The sequence below is a fragment of the Hylobates moloch genome, unplaced genomic scaffold (genome assembly GCF_009828535.3).
Source record: "Hylobates moloch isolate HMO894 unplaced genomic scaffold, HMol_V3 SCAFFOLD_22, whole genome shotgun sequence".
Classification (NCBI taxonomy): domain Eukaryota; kingdom Metazoa; phylum Chordata; class Mammalia; order Primates; family Hylobatidae; genus Hylobates; species Hylobates moloch.
Window position 1 is genome coordinate 17,032,383 of NW_026652297.1, and position 21,075 is coordinate 17,053,457.

At 44.8% G+C, this 21,075-nt stretch overlaps 1 protein-coding gene across 1 annotated transcript in view; it reads right to left on the minus strand.

Moving 5' to 3' along the window:
* The window catches only part of BFSP2 (beaded filament structural protein 2), a 71,520-nt gene that overhangs the window by 26,207 nt on the left and 24,238 nt on the right, over positions 1–21,075 (minus strand). Inside the window, exons 2-3 of the mRNA XM_032143899.2 lie at positions 1,299–1,381; positions 52–208 (exon numbers count right to left, since the gene is read on the minus strand). Of these exons, the coding sequence (XP_031999790.1) occupies positions 52–208; positions 1,299–1,381 (240 nt within the window). The remainder of the gene's footprint in view (positions 1–51; positions 209–1,298; positions 1,382–21,075) is intronic.

The window sequence follows — 21,075 nt, forward strand, 5'->3', positions numbered from 1 at the left end:
ATGTGCACTTCTGGTCTTGTGGCCAACCCAGCAACCCCAGCCCCCTCCTACCTCTTCATAGTTTCTTGATAGAGAGTCAAGTTCTTCTTTCAGACTTTCTATTTGACTCTCCAGGTCCATTTTAGTCAAATTAGCCTCATCAATGACTTTATACAGAGAGTTAATTTCCTCTTCTGCCGCCTTTCGAAATGGCAGCTCATTTTCATATCTGCAGATAAAGGAACTTAATCAGCATAACTGAGTAGCCCAAAAGAAAAAGAATCAGATTATAAATGTTACCAACAGGCCAATTATGTGATAGTTAGACAATGAATGGTAAAAGTCACTGTTTCAATAGATTTGAGGGCACTGTTAGTGCAATTGTCACACACTGATTTATTAAAATGAAGGCAATTGCAGCCAACTTCTGATAACCTGGCTTCATGGGCTACCAGCCTCATGGGAGTGTTGCAACACAGAGCTCCAGGGAAAACTCAGGAGTTCAGATCCAGGTTAGGGGATCTGGCATCTTCACCGCTATCCTGATTGTCCTCCTTTTCAACCAAGGATCCTTTAACAAACATTACTGACAACGTGCTAAGCACCAGGGCAGGGACCCCAAAATAAGAAATGTGGTTTCTATCTCCAAAGCACCCATGTTAAAAGTGTCCATCTCCAGGAGAGTGGCTGCAAACACAGATGCCTTCAGGAACTGAGTGGGAGGTGTAGCTGAGCACGGTTCTCAAGGCTGGATGCACATTAAGTCACCTGGTGAGCTCTAAAACTGCTGAGGCCTGGACCCCACCCCTGGGGACTCTGATTTAATTAGTCTATAGCTTGTGCACTGCACTGACATTTTTAAGTGCCCAGGTAATTCTGATATGCAGCCAGGATTGAGAATCATTACTGTAAGCTAGTAGTTCTCAAAGTATTTGAGTCCCAGGACCAGCAGGATCAGCATCCCTGGGAACTTGTTAGGAATATAAATTTGGGGCCTGTCTCCAGACCCATTGAATCAGAAATTCAACAGGGTGGGGTGCAGCAATCTCTGTTTTCTACATGGCCCCTGGGTGATTCTGAGCATTCCAGAGTTTGAGAACTCTGCTCTAAACCAACTGACAGTGGGCAAAATCTTTGAGCCCTTGGGGCCTACTTTATGTCTACAAGGAGGGGTGTGAGCTGGATAAGCATGGCTCTGTTATCCTGCCAGCCTCGCCTGAGGTAGAAGGTGGATGATGCAGGCTCCAGGACAGCGTTATCCACACTGCCCAGGAGTCTAGGGATGTGGCGCGACTGTCGCCTCTGCCGTAAGGCATTACCTCTCTTTAAAGTCATCTGCTCCGGCCTGGATAGTTTCTGTCTGCAGCATAAGCCGGGCATTTTCCAAGACCGCCTCGCCCACCTAGAGCGATCACACACACCAAAGGAGACAAGGTCACTGGAGCGTCAAGGTCACTTACCACCATGACTTGTGTTAGGCACAGAGGCTCTGGGGGACCTCAGGGAACCTTTCTTACAGCAAATATTTGTGGAATTAAGGTGTCCCTCTCTTTGGGACAATGGTCAGGGTGGGGGGATATAAATAATAAGGCATAAAATCTGGATATCTTCTAAGAGTTTTTAGAGCGGGATTTTTGGCACAAAAAGACGATTCAAAGGCCGACTTGTTCATAGCCTCTGTCACAGTGACAAGCTTTCATCTCTCCAGGGCAGAGTCTGGCTCCTTAGATGAAGATTCACTGGCTTTGCCTAGCAGCTCTTAAAATTTCTGGTCATGGATGCCTTTGGAAGGCTGGTGAAAGCTCTAGATGAGTGCTGAGAGAGCTTCCTGTGATGGTGGAAATGCTCTGTGTCTGCACTGTCCAGCATGGTGGCCACCCGTGGCTACTGTATTGGGCAGCGTGGTTCCAGAGTTTCGTCTCCCCCAAAACATACACATGAACATAAACATTGTGGATATAGTTTAGGGGTTTCATGGAGCCTTGAGGAGTGGTTTTTCAAACTTGAATCCCCAAGCCTCTCAGGATCTCCCACAGGTAGGGATTGCGGGGTGTCCTCCCTTCAACCCAAGAAACTCCTTTATATATATATATATATATATATATATATATATAAATGGTGAGCTGAAGGCTCTGATAGGGGGAGCCCGCGGGGTGGAGCCAAGTCCCAGCTATGGGAGAAGAAAATAACTGTGCTCTCCCCTTGCTCCAGTGTGGCTGTCTTATTTTGTTTCATTTCATTGAATTTCTTTTTTTTTTTCTTCCTTTGAGACAGAGTCTTGCTTTGTTGCCCAGGCTGGAGTGCAGTGGTGCAATATCTGCTCACTGCAACCTCTGCCTCCCAGATTCAAGATATTCTCGTGCCTCAGCCTCCTGAGTAGCTGGGATTACAGGCATGTGCCACTGCGCCCAGCTAATTTTTGTATTTTTAATAGAGGCGGGGTTTCACCGTGTTGGCCAGGCTGGTCTCGAACTCTTGACCTCAAATGATCCACCCATCTTGGCCTCCCAGAGTCCTGGGGTTACAGGTGTAAGCCACCAAACCCTGCCGTTTTCATTGAATTCCCCACCAGCAAAGCTAATCTTTTCTGTTCCAGCTTGGCCTGGGGCACACTGGGGAGCAGGCAGACTAGGGTCTCTCCCTTTCCTAGTTCTTAATCACTCCTGTCTCTCACCTCTGGTGCCTGGAGTTCTCCTTCTGGTTGATAAAGAACTTGCAACTCATTCACATTTAAGTATCAAAGGACTAATATTGGCTTAAAACAGTGATTTATATCCTTCTTTTAAGGTAACAATTCCTACCCTCCAAAATTAAAGCTTATAGAAAACCCATATGTATGTACAGTTGTCCTTTGGTATCTATGGGGTCTTGGTTCCAGTCCCCCACAGATGCTCAAGTCTCTTATATAAAATGATGTAGTATTTGCATATAACCTACACACACATCCTTCCATATACTTTAAATCATCTCAAGATTACTTATGATACCCAATACAATGGAAATGCTATGTACATAGTTGTTATTTATTGTGTTATTTAGAAAATAATGACAAGAAAAAAGCCCACATGTTCAGTGTAAATGCAATCATCTATTTTTTAAAAAATATTTTGATCCACAGTTGGTTGAATCCATGGATGTGGAACCCATGGTATGAAGGACCGACTGTAGTTTGCACTAGTGGTTCTCAAAGTGTGGGTCCTGGACCAGCGGCAGCAGCATCACCTGGGAACTTGTGAGAAATGCACATTTCAGCCCCTGTTTCAGATGAACCTATCAGAATCTCTGCAGGTAGGTCCCAACAATTTGTGTCTCAGCAAGCTTTCCAGGGGCTTACGATGCATACTCAACCTTGAGAACCCCGGTTTCACATGGCCCTGCCCCCAGGCCTGCTCTGGCTGCCTCACTGCTGCACCTGGAATCCCTCTGTGCCTTTGCACCTGCTGCCTCCATTGAGAGCAAATTGTTTCACTACCTCCCCACTCCCAGCCCTGTCTGAGAAAGCCTGCTCCAGTATAATGCTCATTTCAAACGTGGCTTCCCCATGAAACTTTTCTATTTATTCACTCATTCATTCTTGCCTTAATTTCCTCAGCACATAATTACTGTTTTTGCCAGGCTCTGTCCTGTTTGTTGAGAAACCAGCAGCTGTTGTAGGAGATGAGGTTAAAAAGGTAGACAAGACCAGATCATAGAGGGAAGGCCTTGGACACAATGGAAAGGAGTTGAGATTTACTGAGAAGCCTTTGAAAGGGCTTGAGCAGGGTACAGAGGTGATCTGTGCACTAAGTGGACCCTCTGACTACTGTGGGAAGAGAGGACTGGAGGAAGCAGGAGAAGATGCCAAAGAACCAGTCGGGAGGCTCTTGCAGTGGTCCAGGGAGCCCATTTTATTAATGATGGTGGCCTTGACGAATGATGTGATCATAGGGTAGGTGGAAAAAGGTGGACTAGTTTAAGATGCATTTGGGGGATTGAATAGTCAGTTCTTGGTGGTGCAGTGGTTGTGGGGAGAGTGAGGGAAAACAATTGGGGTGATCCCCCCCCCCGTTTCACCCTGAGCTGTAGAGAGCATGGTGGGGCCTTTGCTGATTCTCTTCCTCCCTCATTGGCTGGTTCCTGCATCTGACTCACAGCCCACCCCTGTGGCACATTATCCCTCTCTTACCACATTTAGTATAAACATTTTGTAGACAACGACTGTGTTTTCTTATTCTGGAACCTGGCTCCTCCATTCACCAGCATGGGCCAGTGGCTTAGAGTAAGTACTTCTAAGATTTGGTTTCCTCCCCCATAAAATGAAGATAATAATACTCCCTTCCTCCTGGGAGAATTAAATGAGCCAAGGTGTATGAGACTCAGTGTATGTGTGACTCAGCAGATTGCCTGGCACAGAGTAAATATTGCATGAATGGTAGCCATTATCATCATTGTTATTTGTCTTTGTACAAAGCAGTTGTTCAATGAATGTCGAATGAATTTGATGGGTTTGTGCAGTCTGGCACTGATCCTGCTTTACTTTTCTGAATGTGCACAGGCAGTTGAATGAAGACTTCCATCTAGTGGCTTGATATATATATATATTTTTTTCCTTTGTTTTTCCTGTCCATAGTCATTTGAAAAGTCCTAGTCATTTGTACTATGATAGTGAGGACTTTATCCCTTTCTATAATACTACTCCTGTTTTCATTGTGGATGTAGTTATTAAAATAAATGAGCTGGTGGTGGTAGATGAGAGATTTGACCATCATTGTGTTAAAGAAAAGGCAAAGACAAGCAGCGTTTTAAAAAAGGTTATCATTTGGGTCCAAGGGTACAATTAATGGTTTGTTTGGAGTAAAGATATTGGCATCCTGGCAGCTAGAGCTGCAGGTGTGGGGAGGAGATGGGCAAGACTGAGCTCCTGGGAAATTAAACTCAGCTGGTGCAGTGGCAAGATGCAAGATTCCCTTGGAAACTCTTCCCACATTTATTTGACTTTCAAGTTTAGGATGGATGTTCAGCATAACTTGCTTCTAGCAATAAAGGAATGAGAAATAATTCTCAGTCCCTAGCACCCCAGTGATACTGCTGTTAATAACAAGGCAAAGGCCACCGCATTACCAAGCCCGGCAGATGCTTCTCTGTGCTCATCTTGACCTGCCGGTTGCATTTGTCACAGATGTACTTTCCTGTCTCGGCTTCCATGACACCACTCTCTCTGGACTTCCTCCTACTTCATTGACCATTCTTTCTCATTATTCTCTGCTTCACCAGGTGTTCCTTCCTCATCTGACCTCTAAATGTTAAAGTTTTTCAGGATTGGGTCTTGGTGCTTCTTTTTTTTAATCACTAAATGGTCTGACCTATCCACATAGATTTAAATGGCATTGTATGTGCTAATAACTTTCACATTTAAATGTCTATCTCAGAACTTTCTGCTCAGCTCCAGACTTGCATACTCACCCTCTCTTTGAGGTCTTCACTTGGCTACTTCTCACACATCTCAAACTTAACATGTCCCCAAATGAAAATCTAGATAATTTCAGCCAGGCGCGGTAGCTCACGCCTGGAATCCCAGCACTTTGGGAGGCTGAGGTGGGTGGATTACCTGAGGTCAGTTGTTTGAGACCAGCCTGGCCAACATGGTGAAACCCCCGCCTCTACTAAAAACACAAAAAATTAGCCGGGCGTGGTGGCATGCACCTGTAATTCCAGCTACTTGGGAGGCTGAGGCAGGATCATCACTTGAACCCAGGAGGCAGAGGTAACAGTGAGCTGAGATTGTGCCACTGCACTCCAGCCTGGGCAACAAGAGCGAAAATCCATCAAAAAAAAAAAAAAAAAAAGAAAATCTAGATAATTTCCCCACAAATTTTCCCTTTCCCCATTGCCCTTTGATCCTCTTCATCTCAGTAAACAACCCCAATGTCTACCCAGAAACCAAGGGGTCATCTTGAGCTCTCACTTTCTGTCGTCTCCCACATCTCATTGATCACTGAGTCTAGTCAATTCTACCCCCACAATGTATCTCAAATCCATTTACTTCTCTCTACCTCTCTTGACATCACCCTAGTGCAAGTCACCATCATGCTCTCCTATCCCATTATAATATCCCATTGTAATATCCTTCCAACTCCCTGATCTGTACCTCCCTCCTCCAATGCATTCTACATCCTGCTTCCAGAGTGGGCTTTTTAAACTCTTGTAATCATATCATGTCACTCTGATTAAACTAAATTAAAACTCTTCAGAGGGGCTAGGTGTGGTGGTTCATGTCTATAATCCCAGCACTTTGGGAGGACAGGGTGGGTGGATTGCTTGAGCCTAGGAGTTTGAGACCAGCCTGGGCAACATAGCAAAACCCTATCTCTCCAAAAAACAAAACAAAACAAAAAAACAGAATATCCAGGCGTCGTGATGTGCACCCACAGTCCCAGCTACTTGGGAGATTGATGTGGGAGGATCTCTTGAGGCCAGGAGGTCGCGGCTGCAGTGAGCTATAATTGCACCACTGCACTCCAGCCTGAGAGACAGAGTGAAAGTGAAAGCCTGTCTCAGAACAAAAACAACACACAAAACAAAACTCTATAGAAGTGTCTCTTAAACTTAGAGTAAAACCCAATCTTCTGAAGTGGCCTTCAAGGCCCTGCATGCTTGTTACTCTTCCATTGCTCCCAAGGCTCCAGCCATGTGGGTCTTGGTCTTTCTGGACTATACCAGTCCCTCTCCTGCTCGAGGCCCTAGCACTCGCCGACTCCCCTGCCTGGCCCACTTCTCCCCTCCTCTTTGCATGAATAGCTCCCTCATTCTGGTCACCTTACTGCGAGCAGTGCTTCCCTTTACTCTGCCCCTTTCTGCTTTGTTAGTTTTCTTTAAAACACCACAGCTTGTATTATCAATTTTATGGTTTTTAAATTATTTTATCTGTATTTTCTGCTAGAATATAACCTCCTGGAGGTCAGGCACTGCCTTTCTGTCCTGTTTGTTGTTCCATCCCTAGCACAGTGTCTGGTACAGCAGGTATTAATTGAATTAATGAGCCCAGCAGTAGTGCTGCCTCTTTTTGGAGAACCCAAGCAGGGAAGACCCAGTGCCTACCCTCAGGGAACAGCCAGGTTCTTACCTAGCTCCAACCTGAGAATCACCTTAAACATCTCTCCCTCATCTCACAAGTCAAAAACCATCAATTCCCCAAGTAGATGTGCCCAAATCCATTCCCACTCCATTATCCAGCTTGGTTCAAGTCCTAATCATCTCTTTTCTGGTTTAACCTGATAGTTGTTACTTGGGGACAAAAACTAAGAAGCCCAAGCACAGTGAGTTAAGATTGCATCTGAGGCCGAGTGCAGGGGCTCACACCGGTGGCTCATGGGGATTACAAAGTGTAATCCCAGCACTTTGGGAGGCCGAGGCAGACGGATCACCTGAGGTCAGGAGTTCAAGACCAGCCTGGCCAACATGGCAAAACCCTGTCTCTACTAAAAATACAAAAATTAGCCCGGCGTGGGCGTGCCTGTAATTCCAGCTACTCAGGAGGCTGAGGCAGGAGAATTGCTTGAACCTGGGAGGCGGAGGTTGCAGTGAGCCGAGATGGCGCCATTGCACTCTAGCCTGGGCAACAAGAGCAAAACTCCATCAAAAAAAAAAAAAAAAAAGATTGCATCTGAAAGTGAACTTAGGGGAAATGTCTTCAAGTAATGGAGAAGTCCAGCCATCTCTTGAGACAGTTCACCCACAAGCACAGTCACAGCCATTGGGTGTCCAAGGAGAACGAGAGACATCTGAGGGCTAAGGTTGGCTTTCACTCTGGAAGCCACAATACACTTCTGAGCCTGTACTGCAAATAAACCCTGACTTCATCAGACTCTGCTCTGACTGGGAAGGAACATCATTGTAGAGGGGTCAGATGAGCATGCAGTGAGAAGCTAGAACTGCTGGCTGGGGTTTATTTGCCATTGTTGGGCAAACAGGATCACCTTGGCCCCTAGAAGTCTGTCATGCTGAGGACAAAGTTTTTTAGGCTCCTCTTTCCCTGGAAGCCTCTCTGTCCTTCCAAGTTCTGGTTCTGGGCCCACCTAGACTTCCACCTCCAGCAACCTCAGAAATACAAGGGCTTGCTTTGGATAGTAGGCACCAGTGCTGGTCACTAAAGAGGTTTAACCCCTACCATATATAGGGTTTAACCCCTACCATTTATAACACAGTCCTGGGTGTCTATGTCAGATGAGTTTGTTGTGAGACAGCCCTTTAGGGCTTAATTTTATCCAGCTGCCCCCCAAAAATCGAATTTTGAGCCCCAGGCACATCCAGATACAGTGATTCTGAGGGGGCTGTATTTAGACAGCCAGCATCTCCTGCTGATATGGTTGGCTGTATCCCCACCCAAATCTCATCTTGAATTGTAGCTCCCTTAATCCCCACGTGTTGTGGGAGGGACCTGGTGGGAGGTAATTGAATCATGGGGTAGGTTTTCCCATGCAATTCTCATGATAGTAAGATATTAAGTCTCACGAGATCTGATGGCTTTATAAAGGGAAGTTCCCCTGCACATGGTCTCTTGCCTGCCACCATGTAAGATGTGCCTTTGCTCCTCCTTTGCCTTCTGCCATGATTGTGAGGCCTCCCCAGCCATGGGGAACTGTGGGTTCATTAAACCTCTTTTCTTTATGAATTACCCAGTCTCGGGTATTTCTTCATAGCAGTATGAAAATGGACTTATACACCCTCTGTGACATTGCTTTCTCTCTCTCTCTTTCTCTCTCTCTCTCTTTCTCTGCTTTCTAACCTCTCACCCTCCCCCTTTCTACTGGAATGAACTTACTCAGATGCAGATTGGAACTCATGTTTTGAACTCATGTTTTATTTGAAGTTGTGCTCCGGAATGAACCTTCCCATGTCCCCTTGTCCTATGAAGTCTGTAGCCTGGGGCACAATTTGGACCTTGCTCTTCAGTCTAGTTTTATTTTTCCCTCACTCCCCAACCATGAACTGAGTTATTTTTCTGAACAGACTCAGGCCTTTCTGGCTTCCAGACCTTGACTCCTGCTGCTACCTCTGCATGTCACGGCAGACTGCCTGCTACTTTCCTTTGTCTGGTGAACTCCTAGCCATCCTTCAAAACCTGGCTCAGGTTGTGCTAGGTATCCTCAGCACTCCCCATACCTACTGTGGTATATCAATCTCTGCAGTTGTCATGCTGCATGTTATTCTGATCTTTTCCTGCCTTTCTCCATCACTGATTTGTGTGTCCTTGGATCAGGGACAGTCTCTCATCTCTGCCTCCTTAGCATCCAGTTCAGTGCCTGGTACATAGGTGCTCAATAAATGTTTGTTAACAGAATAGACTAAGCAAGCTAGCTGAGGAGAGAAATACAACACTAAACAACAGCAAACACATAAGGCAGAAAATAATTAGAGGTACAGAACAAATATAAGATGCCTGAGAAGCAGAATTCACAGTTTAGAGCCAAACCTTCTTTATAAAACCCCCACATAGAAGCAACAAAACAGACCAAACCAAAATATTTTTTAAAGCACTTACTACACTTATGCCATAGTCAGCCCTTCACAGGCATAATCTCATTTCATCCCTACATCCGATGTGAGTGGTCACACAAAGTGGGTGAACAGCAGTTATTTCCATTATGTGATGAGGAAACTCAGGCTCAGAGAGTTTAAGTAACTTGCCCACATTGCTAAGTGGCTCAGCTAGAACTTAACTCACCTGTCTGACCTCACAGACTGTGCTTGTTTTAAAAAATATCCTTTTAACTATGGGAAGTTTCAACTATGTATAACTATATATAAAGGTAGAAAGAGTCTAGAATAATGACCCCCCCATCCCTCCACTTCAGCAATTGAAGTATCATGGCTAAATTTTACAATCTCTACCTACCAGCTTCCACCCCATCTGGGAGGCTATTATGCATATATCACTTGGAATATCTGTAAATATTTCAGTAGTCCTTGCTCTATTTTGTAGTTCTTCTATTTTAATTTTAAAATTATTCGTGATAATTTAATTATCACCTGATTTAAAAAGTTAAACAGCACTAAAGACCTTCTAGAGACCAACATTTCCCTGCCCCACACTTTCCTCTCCCCACACCCTGCTGTCAGCACTTTCACCTGTTCTTTTTTCTTTTTTTATTTTGTTTCTGAGATGGAGTCCCACTCCGCCACCCAGGCTGGAGTGCAGTGGTGTGATCTCGGCTCACTGCAACCTCTGCCTCCCAGGTTCCAGAGATTCTCCTGCCTCAGCCTCCTGAGTAGCTGGGATTAAAGGCATGCGCCACCACACCTGGCTGATTTTTGTAATTTTGTATTTTTAGTAGAGATGGAGTTTCACCATGTTGGCCAGGCTGGTCTCGAACTCCCAACCTCAGGTGATCCACCTGCCTCGGCCTCCCAAAGTGCTGGGATTAAAGGCATGAGCCACTGTGCCTGGCCTCACTGTTTCTTTTGTCCAGAGCCTGCCCACATATTTCTTGATTGCTCAAGTTATCAGCCACAGACATCGTTTACTGACTTCTAGCTGACAAATGAATATTTAACTTACCCTCCACCTCCCTTTCCCTTTACTGGCTGTTTTGATCACTTTAAATAATAGAGCTCTATTTCTTGTATCAACTATAGACAGTTTCCTCCTCATACTCACGCTTTCTCTCTTATAATCTCAGATGTTTTATTTTCTAAGGTCAAAACGGAAGACAAAAAATCAGTTTAATTACTCCGCCACTCCACTGACACTTCTGTGAAATACAGGTCCTTTCTGCTAAGAATTACGATGTAGGTGCCCCTGGCTGTCAGAAGCTATGGGCGGGTAGCCAAATCGTTGTTTTACTTCCCCACTGAGCATTCTCAGGCCTGCAGAATAATGCCAGCTACTTGATTATATTTTTCACAGTGCTCCCTCTCCAGGGCAGGCCTGTAAAACCCATGCTCAGCCATCTTGCGCTACCCACATGTTTGAATCATGGTTCTAATGTTAAATAGCTCAGTTCCTCTTTCTTTCTTTCTTTCTTTCTTTCTTTCTTTCTTTCTTTCTCTCTTTCTTTTCTTTCTTTCTTTCTTTTTTCTTTCTTTTCCTTCCTTCCTTCCTTCCTTCCTTCCTTCCTTCCTTCCTTCCTTCCTTCCTTCCTTCCTTCCCTCCTTTCATTTGTTTTCATTTTTTGTGGTTTTTGTTTGTTTGTTTGTTTTGTTTTTTGAGACTGAGTTTCGCTCTTGTTGCCCAGGCTGGAGTGCAATGGTGTGATCTCGGCTTGCCGCAACCTCCACCTCCTGGGTTAGAGCAATTCTCCTGCCTCAGCCTCCTGAGTAGCAGTGATTACAGGTATGTGCCACCACGCCCGGCTAATGTTGTATTTTTAGTAGAGACGGGGTTTCTCCATGTTGGTCAGGCTGGTCTTGAACTTCCAACCTCAGGTGATCTGCTGCCTTGGCCTCCCAAAGTGCTGGGATTACAGGTGTGAACCACTGTGCCCAGTCCTCAGTTCCTTTTCTTATAAAATTGAGCTGCTTTGCCTAGTTCAACCATTATGGAAGACAGTGTGGCAATTCCTCAAGGATCTAGAACTAGAAATACCATTTGACCCAGCCATCCCATTACTGGGTATATACCCAAAGGATTATAAATCATGCTGCTATAAAGACACATGCACACGTATGTTTATTGCAGCACTATTTACAATAGCAAAGACTTGGAACCAACCCAAATGTCCACCAATGATAGACTGGATTAAGAAAATGTGGCACATATACACTATGGAATACTATACAGCCATAAAAAAGGATGAGTTCACGTCCTTTGTAGGGACATGGATGAAGCTGGAAACCATCATTCTCAGCAAACTATTGCAAGGACAGAAAACCAAATACCACATGTTCTCACTCATAGGTGGGAACTGAACAATGAGGACACTTGGACACAGGATGGGGAACATCACACACCGGGGCCTGTCATGGGATGGGGGGAAGGGGGGAGGGATAGCATTAGGAGATATATCTAATGTAAATGACAAGTTAATGGGTGCAGCACACCAACATGGCACATGTATATATATGTAACAAACCTGCACGTTGTGCACAGGTACCCTAGAACTTAAAGTATAATAATAAAAAATAAAATTGGGCTGCTTTGTCTTGACAGTACCAGGTGCATAGTAAGCCAAACAAGTCAAACCCAAATGCTTTTTAAGCACTTGCTATGTATTATGCCATGGCAGTTCCTCGCTAGAGAGAGCTTAATAAGCTCTCTCTTGTTTGTGATAGAAAAATTGGAAGCAACTTATGCCTATCAACAGAAAAAGTCAAAACCTATTATACAGACAAGGAACCGTCAATAAATTCATGGAAAAAATGTGTATTATGAAAAAATAATACATAGTTTTTTTTGTTGTTGTTTGTTTTTGTTTTTGAGACAGAGTCTCTCTCTGTCACCCTGGCTGGAGTGCAGCGAAGAGATCTCGGCTCACTGCAAGCTCCACCTCCTGGGTTCAAGGTATTCTTGTGCCTCAGTCTACCCAGTAGCTGGGACTACAGGCACACGACACTGTGCCCAGCTAATTTTTTGTATTTTTAGTAGCAATGGCTTCAAGTGATCCACCTGGCTCAGCCTCCAAAAGTGCTGAGATTACAGACATGAGCCACCATGCCCAGCCTACATTTCCATTTCTTTTGCACCAAAATAAACTCATACTAAGTTCTTATATCTGAACAGAATAGTTCAGAATCAGATATAAGAGGCACTAAGAAGTATAAGACATCAGTTTGAAAAAAGCCCCTATCATAGCAACATGAATTCTGAAAAAATTAAAGCAAGAGAAAACATCAAATTTGTGGTGAAGCTTGGGTAGAAAAATAATGAAATCATGGGAGCTTTATGAAAAGTTTATGGGGACAACACCCTAAAGAAATCATCAGTTTACAAATGGATAATTCGTTTAAGAAAGAATAAAATGATGTTGAAGATGAAGGCCACAGCAGCAGACAATTTGCAAGGGAAAAATTCATCTTGTACATGCCCTAATTGAAGAGGACCAATTATTGATTGCAGAAAGAATAGCTGACACCATAGACACATCCATTGGTTCAGCTTACACAATTCTGACTGAAAAATTAAAGTTAAGCAAACTTTCCACTCAATGGGTGCCAACACTGTTTTGCCCAGCTCAGCTGCAGACAAGAGCAGAGTTTCCAATGGAAATTTTAAACATGCGAGACCAAGATTCTGAAGCATTTCTTCAAGGAATTGTAACAAGATGAAACATAGCTTTACAAGTACAATCCTGAAGACAAAGCACAATCAAAGAAATGGCTAGCAAATGGTGGAAGGGGTCCAGTCATAGCAAAGGGAGACAGGTCAAGAGCAAAGGTCATGGCAACAGTTTGTGATGCTCAGGGCATTTTGCTTGTTGACTTTCTGGAGGGCAAAAAATGGCAACATCTGCTTATTATAAGAGTGTTTTGAGAGTTAGCTAAAACATTAGCAGAAAAACACCTGAGAAAGCTTCACTAAAGAGGCCTTCTCCATCATGACAAATGCTCCTGCCCATTCCTCTTATTGAATAATGGCAATTTTGCAAGAGTTTCAGTGGAAAATCATTAGGCATCCACCTTACAGTCCTGATTTGGCTCCTTCTGGCTGCTTTTTGTTTCCTAATCTTAAAAAATCTTTAAAGGGCACTCATTTTTCTTCAGTTAATAATGTGAAAAGACTGCACTAACATTGCTAAATTCCCAAGGCTCTCAGTTCTTTAGGGATGAACTAAATGGCTGGTATCATTGCTTACAAAAGTGTGTTGAACTTGATGGAACTGTTTATTTCACCTGGGTGCAGGCAGGCTGAGTCCGAAAAGAGTCAGCGAAGGGAGATAGGGGTGGGGCCGTTTTATAAGATTTGGGTAGGTAAGGGAAAATTGCAGTCAAAAGGGGTTTGTTCTCTGGCAGGCAGGAGTGGGGGTCGCAAGGTGCTCAGTAAGGGAGCTTTTTGAGCCAGGATGAGCCAGGAAAAGGACTTTCACAAGGTAACGTCATCACTTAAGGCAAGGACCGGCCATTTACACTTCTTTTGTGGTGGAATGTCATCAGTTAAGGCGGGGCAGGGCATTTTCACTTCTTTTGTGATTCTTCAGTTACTTCAGGACACCTGGGTGTATTCGTGCAAGTCGCAGGGATGCGATGGCTTGGCTTGGGATCAGAGGCCTGACATTCCTGCCTTCTTATATTAATAAGAAAAATAAAACAAAATAGTGTTGAAGTGTTGGGGCTGCGAAAATTTTGGGGGGGTGGTATGGAGAGAGAGAATGTGAGATGTTTCTCAGGGCTGCTTCAAGCAGGATTAGGGGCGGTGTGGGAACCTAGAGTGGGAGAGATTAAGGTGAAGGAAGATTTTGTGGTAAGGGGTGATATTGTGGGGATGTTAGAAGAAACATTTGTCATGTAGAATTATTGGTGATGGGCTGGATACGGTTTTGTATGAATTGAAAAACTAAATGGAATAAGAGAAGGAGAAAAACAGGTATAAAAGGTCTAAGAATTGGGAGGACCCAGGACATCTGATTCGAGAGTGCCTAAGGAGATTCAGCATAGTCCTGCCAGCAAAGATTATTTATTTACTTCAAGAGTTTAGAGTGGCGGTTTGGGGATAGCACCAAGAGATATCAGCTGTGATGGCTTGGAGAAACAGTGTAAACCGGCAGTGTAAACAAGAGTAGGGCATGTGTGAGTAGTTGAGAACGGAGAATAGGAGTATGACTAGACAGAAAATAGTAGGGATGACAAGTTTTTTGGGGCACAGTCTAAGTTGGTCTGGTGTCTGGAATGAGACTGGGGCCTAATAAAAAGGAGCTTAAATGGGCTGTACCTTGTAGCATTCCAAGGACAGGCCTGAATTCTGAGAAGTAAAAGTATTGTCCAGTCCTGTTTAAGTTGGTGGCTGAGCTTGGTGAGATGTGTTTTTAACAGACCGTTAGTCTGTCACTGAATACTAAGAGCCTGAAAAAATGTTTGGCTGATTTGACTAATAAAGGCTGGTCTGTTATCAGACTGTATAGAGGTGGGAAGGCTAAACTGAGGAATTATGTCTGACAGAAGGGAAGAAATGACTGCGGTGGCCTTCTCAGACCCTGTAGGAAAGGCCTGTACCTATCCAGTGAAAGTGTCTGCCTAGACTAAGAGGTATTTTAGTTATCTGACTCGGGGCATGTTGAGTAAAGCTAATTTGCCAGTCCTGGGTGGGGGCAAATCCTCGAGCTTGATGTGTAGGGTAGGGAGGGGGCCTGAATAATCCCTGAGGAGTAGTAGAATAGCAGATGGAACACTGAGAAGTTATTTCCTTGAGGATAGATTTCCATGATGGAAAGGAAATGGGAGGTTCTAAGAGGCAGGCTAGTGGCTTGTAGTATAGCATAGCCTCCCTTTGCTGGTGTGTGGCGATTAGGCCTGGTGGAACTGCCATCAGTAAACTAAGTGTGATCAGGGTGAGGAACAGGGAAGAAGGAAATATGGGGAAATGGGGTGAATGTCAGGTGGATCAGAGAGATACAGTCATGGGGGTCAGGTGTGGTATCAGGAATAATGTGGGAGGCCGGATTGAAGTCCGGGCCAGGAACAATGGTAATTGTGGGACTTAACAAAGAGTGAGTACAGCTGAAGCAGCCGGGAGCAGAAAGCATATGCGTCAGGTATGAGGAAGAAAATAGATTTTGGAAGTTATGAGAAATGTAGAGAGTGAGTTGAGCATAGTTTGTGATTTTTAGGGCCTCTAAAAGTATTAAAGCAGTGGCAGCCGCTGCACGCAGACATGAGGGCTAGGCTAAAACAGTAAGGTCAAGTTGTTTGGACAGAAAGGCTACAGGGTGCGGTCCTGGCTCTTGTGTAAGAATTCTGACCGCACTAACCATGCTTAGGAAGGAAAGGAGTTGTTGTTTTGTAGAAGGTGCTGGGGTTTGAGAGATTAGTCGGACACGATCGGCAGGGAGAGCACGTGTGTTTTTATGAAGAATTATGCCGAGGTAGGTAACCGATGGAGAAGAAATTTGAGCTTTGGAGGGGGATACCCGATATCCTTTGGAGAATAAATGCTGAAGGAGAAGTGTGTCTTGTTGAGAAGATTCAAAGGAGGGGCAAAAAAGAAGAAGATCATCAATATATTGAATAAGTTGAGAAGCAGAGGGGTGGAAAGAAAGTAAATCATGAGAAAGAGCTTGGCTGAAGTAATGAGGGCTGTCCCTGAAACCTTGTGGCAGCACAGCCCAGGTAAGCTGCTGGGACTGATGGGTGTCAGGGTTAGTCCAGGTGAAAGCAAAGAGAGGCTGGGATGAGGGGTTCAGGGGAATAGTGAAAAAAGCATCTTTAAGATCAAGAACGGAATAGTGAGTTGTGGAGGAAGGTATTGAGGACGAAAGAGTGTACCAGTTGGGCACCACAGGGTGGATAGGCAAAACAATTTGGTTGATAAGGTGCAGATCCTGAACTAATCTGTAAAACTTGTCCGGTTTTTGGACAGGTAAAATGGGGGAATTGTAAAGAGAGTTTATAGGTTTTAGAAGCCCATGCTGTAGCAGGCGAGTGATAACAGGCTTTAATCCCTTTAAAGCGTGCTGTGGGATGGGATATTGGTGTTGAGCGGGGTAAGGGTGATTAGATTTTAATGGGATGGTAATGGGCATGTGATCGGTTGCCAGGGAAGGAGTAGAGATGTCCCATACTTGTGGGTTAAGGTGGGGGGATACGAGAGGAAGACGCGAAGGAGGCTTTGGGTTGGGGAGAAGGGCGGCAATGAAATGCAGCTGTAGTCCAGGAATAGTCAGGGAAGCAGATAATTTGGTTAAAATATCTCGGCCTAATAAGGGAACTGGGCAGGTGGGGATAACTGAAAAGGAGTGCTTAAAAGAGTATTGTCTAAGTTGGCACCAGAGTTGGGGAGTTTTAAGAGGTTTAGAAGCCTGGCTGTCAATACCCGCAACAGTTACGGAGGCAAGGAAAACAGATCCTTGAAAAGAAGGTAATGTGGAGTGGGTAGCCTCCATATTGATTAGGAAGGGGAAGGACTTACCCTCCACTGTGAGAGTTACCTAAAGCTCGGCATCTGTGATGTTCTGCAGGGCTTCTGAGGCGATCGGGCAGCATCAGTCTTCAGCCGCTAAGCCGAGAAGGAGTCAGAGAGCCTTGGGCCAGAGTTCCAGGGGCGCTGGGAGTGGCTGCCAGGTGAGTTGAACAGTCTGATTTCCAGTTGGGTCCCGCACAGATGGGACACAGCTTAGAAGGAATCCTGGGCTGCGGGCATTCCTTGGCCCAGTGGCCAGATTTCCGGCATGTGTAGCAAGCTCCTGGGGGAGGCGGTTCTGGAGGAACGCGTGGCTGCTGCGGTTCAGGCGTTTGGAAGTTCTTGTGTGCTGGAGATGTGGCTGGGGTTTGTCTCACAGTGGAGGCAAGGAATTGCAACTTTTTTCTCTTATTGTACACCTTGAAGGTGAGGTTAATTAAATCCTGTTGTGGGGTTTGAGGGCCGGAATTTAATTTTTGGAGTTTTATTTAATGCCAGGAGCAGATTGGGTAATAAAATGTATATTAAGAATAAGATGGCCTTTTGACCTTTTAGGGTGTAGGGCTGTAAAGCGTCTCAGCGTTGCTGCCGAACGAGCCATGACCTGGGCTGGGTTTTTTATATTTGATGAAAAAGAGCCTAAACGCTATCTGATTTGGGATAAAGAAAAAGGAGCATTAACCTTGACTATGCCTTTAGCTCCAGCCACCTTTTTAAGAGTAAATTGCTGGGCAGGTGGGGGAGGGCTACTCATGGAACAAAGCTGTAAGCTGGACCAGGTGTGAGGAGGGGAGGTGATGAAAGGATTATAGGGTGGAGGAGCGGAGGCTGAGGAAGAATTGGGACCTAGCTCGGCCTGGCGAGGAGGGGAGAGGTTAAAAGGGTCTGTAGAAAAGGAAGATTAGAAAGACTCAGCGACGCTTGGGGTTGGGACTGAGGGGACAGGCGGGAGGGAAAGAAGGAAGATTTGACATGAGTTGCACTGGGAACAGAGACTAGAGAGGGACCGATGCGTAAAAGAATGCCTGGACGTCAGGCACCTCAGACCATTTGCCCATTTTACGACAAGAATTATTTAGATCTTGTAGGATGGAAAAATTGAAAGTGCCGTTTTCTGGCTATTTGGAACTGCTGTCGAGTTTGTACTGGGGTCAAGTGGCATTGCAGAAGAAAATCAGAGAAATGTAAATCAAAACCACAATGAGATACCATCTCACACCAGTTAGAATGGCCATCATTAAAAAGTCAGGAAACAACAGGTGCTGGAGAGGATGTGGAGAAATAGGAACACTTTTACACTGTTGGTGGGGCTGTAAACTAGTTCAACCATTGTGGAAGTCAGTGTGGCGATTCCTCAGGGATCTAGAAATAGAAATACCATTTGACCCAGCCATCCCATTACTGGGTATATACCCAAAGGATTATAAATCATGCTGCTATAAAGACACATGCACACATATGTTTATAGCGGCACTATTCACAATAGCAAAGACTTGGAACCAACCTAAATGTCCAACAACGATAGACTGGATTAAGAAAATGTGGCACATATACACCATGGAATACTATGCAGCCATAAAAAATGATGAGTTCATGTCCTTTGTAGGGACATGGATGAAACTGGAAATCATCATTCTCAGCAAACTATCGCAAGGACAAAAAACCAAACACCGCATGTTCTCACTCATAGGTGGGAATTGAACAATGAGAACACATGGACACAGGAAGGGGAACATCACACATGGGGGACTATCGTGGGGTGGGGGGAGGGGGGAGGGATAGCATTAGGAGATATACCTAATGCTAAATGACGAGTTAATGGGTGCAGCACACCAACATGGCACATGGATACACACGTAGCAAACCTGCACGTTGTGCACATGTACCCTAAAACTTAAAGTATAATAATAATAAAATAAAAAAAAAGAAAGTTTACATTTTATATTTTTATCTCTTAATTCCATTTTTTTTCCCAGGAACATTTTGAAGTCCCCTCATATACAATGAAATGATAGATTTATCAACATAGATAAATCTCAAAAACACAATAAGTGAAGAAAGCAAGTTGCAGATGGAAATAGTATGTGATGGTCAAACAATCTAGATGTTTCTGTGAAGGTGTTTTTGGATGAGACTAACATTGGCATTGGTGGACTTTGAGTAAAGCAGGTTGCCTGCACTCCGTAATGTGGGTGTTCTCATCCAATCAGTTGTGGGATTTAACAGAGTAAAGACTGAGGTCCCCTGAGAAAATAGGATTCCACCAGCAGACAGCCTTCAGCCTTGAACTGCAGCGTCAGCTCTTCCCTGGGCCTCCCAACCTGCTGACACTTTGATCTTGGACTTCTAGCCTCCATAACTGTGTGAGCCAATTCCCTAAAATAAATCTCTCTCTCTGTACACATTCTATGATTATATTTCCCTGGAGAACCCTGACTAATACACAGTATAACACAATTTAACATAAAGTTTAAAATAATGCAAAATAGTCCTAGGAAAGGTTTTATACATATGTAGTAAAACTTTCATGGGAGTGGTAAGCACCAAATTTAGGGCAGCAGTGACCTCTGGGGGGTGGGGGTGGAATTCAATCAGGACAGAGTACAAGGGGAGTTTCAATTATATCTAAAATCTTTGATTTCAGGTTTTAAAAAAAGGTTTTTAAACAAATAACAGTGAGTTGACAATGCTGAGTATTAGGTGCCTTTTTATGTGTTAAAAATATTTCATAATTAAGAACAAAATGAGATCGCATAAATAAAATCAACTTGGAAAAGAAAACTAGCACAGTGGCTGATACATCTTGGGTCCCTGACAGACACAGGGAGAGACTGGCTGGGACAGGTTTGATGGAGAAGGCAGGTCAGAGCGAGGGCAGGCGGTGTGCAAGTGTGGCCTCAGGAAACAGTGGGCGGGGTGACTGCAGAGGTCATGTGGATGCAGTCCCAGTCACCCAGGTGGCTCTCCAACAGGCCCTGCGTGTTTACCCGAAGGTGGCCCTGCACAGACAGTTATCCCGACTTTCCTCTGACAAGGTGTTTCCTGGGCACTTGCCAACATCAGAGGAATCTGAGTTCCTCAGAAATTCGAGTGGGACCTGTTGAGGCTTAGAGCAGATCACAGGTGCTCCTTTCCTATCCCAGGCGTGGCTGCTGCGGCAGGTACTGTCACTGCTCTGACCGATCCTCTTTTTTTTTTTGGAACCATTTTTTTGTGTCCCCACGTTCTGTGTGCATTCACTCCCCACAGCCAGGTCCTATGGCTCATTTGTGGAGCAGTGCCCTAGGGCCCCAGAGCCTGGCTTTGTAGCTCTGCCTGACAGCTGGGGGCATGAAAGCCCAGCTCCCTGGCTTGGGGGTGGGGTAGCCCTGAGGTGGCTCCCTTGCTTGCTCCTCCCTCCGTGTCCTGCCTCCCTGTCTCTTGTGGGTTTCTGCAGGAGCACTTCCATAGTACGTGGCCCACAAGAGAATCCTAGGCTTGGGCTTTGCATCTCAGGAATCCAATCTAACATAAGTGTTCTCCTCAGCCTCATGCTTTTCCTCCTGGAAAACCTCAAGGTCACACTAGCTTGAGCTTTAGTCTGTCGAGAGTGGACCCGAGCATACAGACTCTGGAATCCAACTATCCAAGTTAAAGGTTTTGTCTCTGTCACTTCAACCTGTGAACCTTGGAAAAGTTATTTAACTGGTGCTGTGCATCAGTTTCCTCATCTATAAAAAGGAATCATACAAGGAATGGCCTCATAGGGTTGTTGTGAGGTTAAATGATTTAAGATGTGCAAAACCCTCAGAACAAATTCTGGCATATAGTATGTGCTCAATAAATGTCAGTTTTCTTAATCTCCACTGGAACTAAGGGACACTTACAGGCAGTAAAGGGATAGATATGCTTTACCCCTTGGCCCAGGCTAATGTAACGAAGGGAACTATTCTCTGTTGTGCAGAAACATAACCTCAATTGATTCCAGTGGGACATAATGGACAGTTTAGTGTGTTGTTGCCAGGATGGACGTGGCTGATGTCCTATTGGAAGAATCATGAAAGAATCCTCACCCTTACACTGCCTGAAAC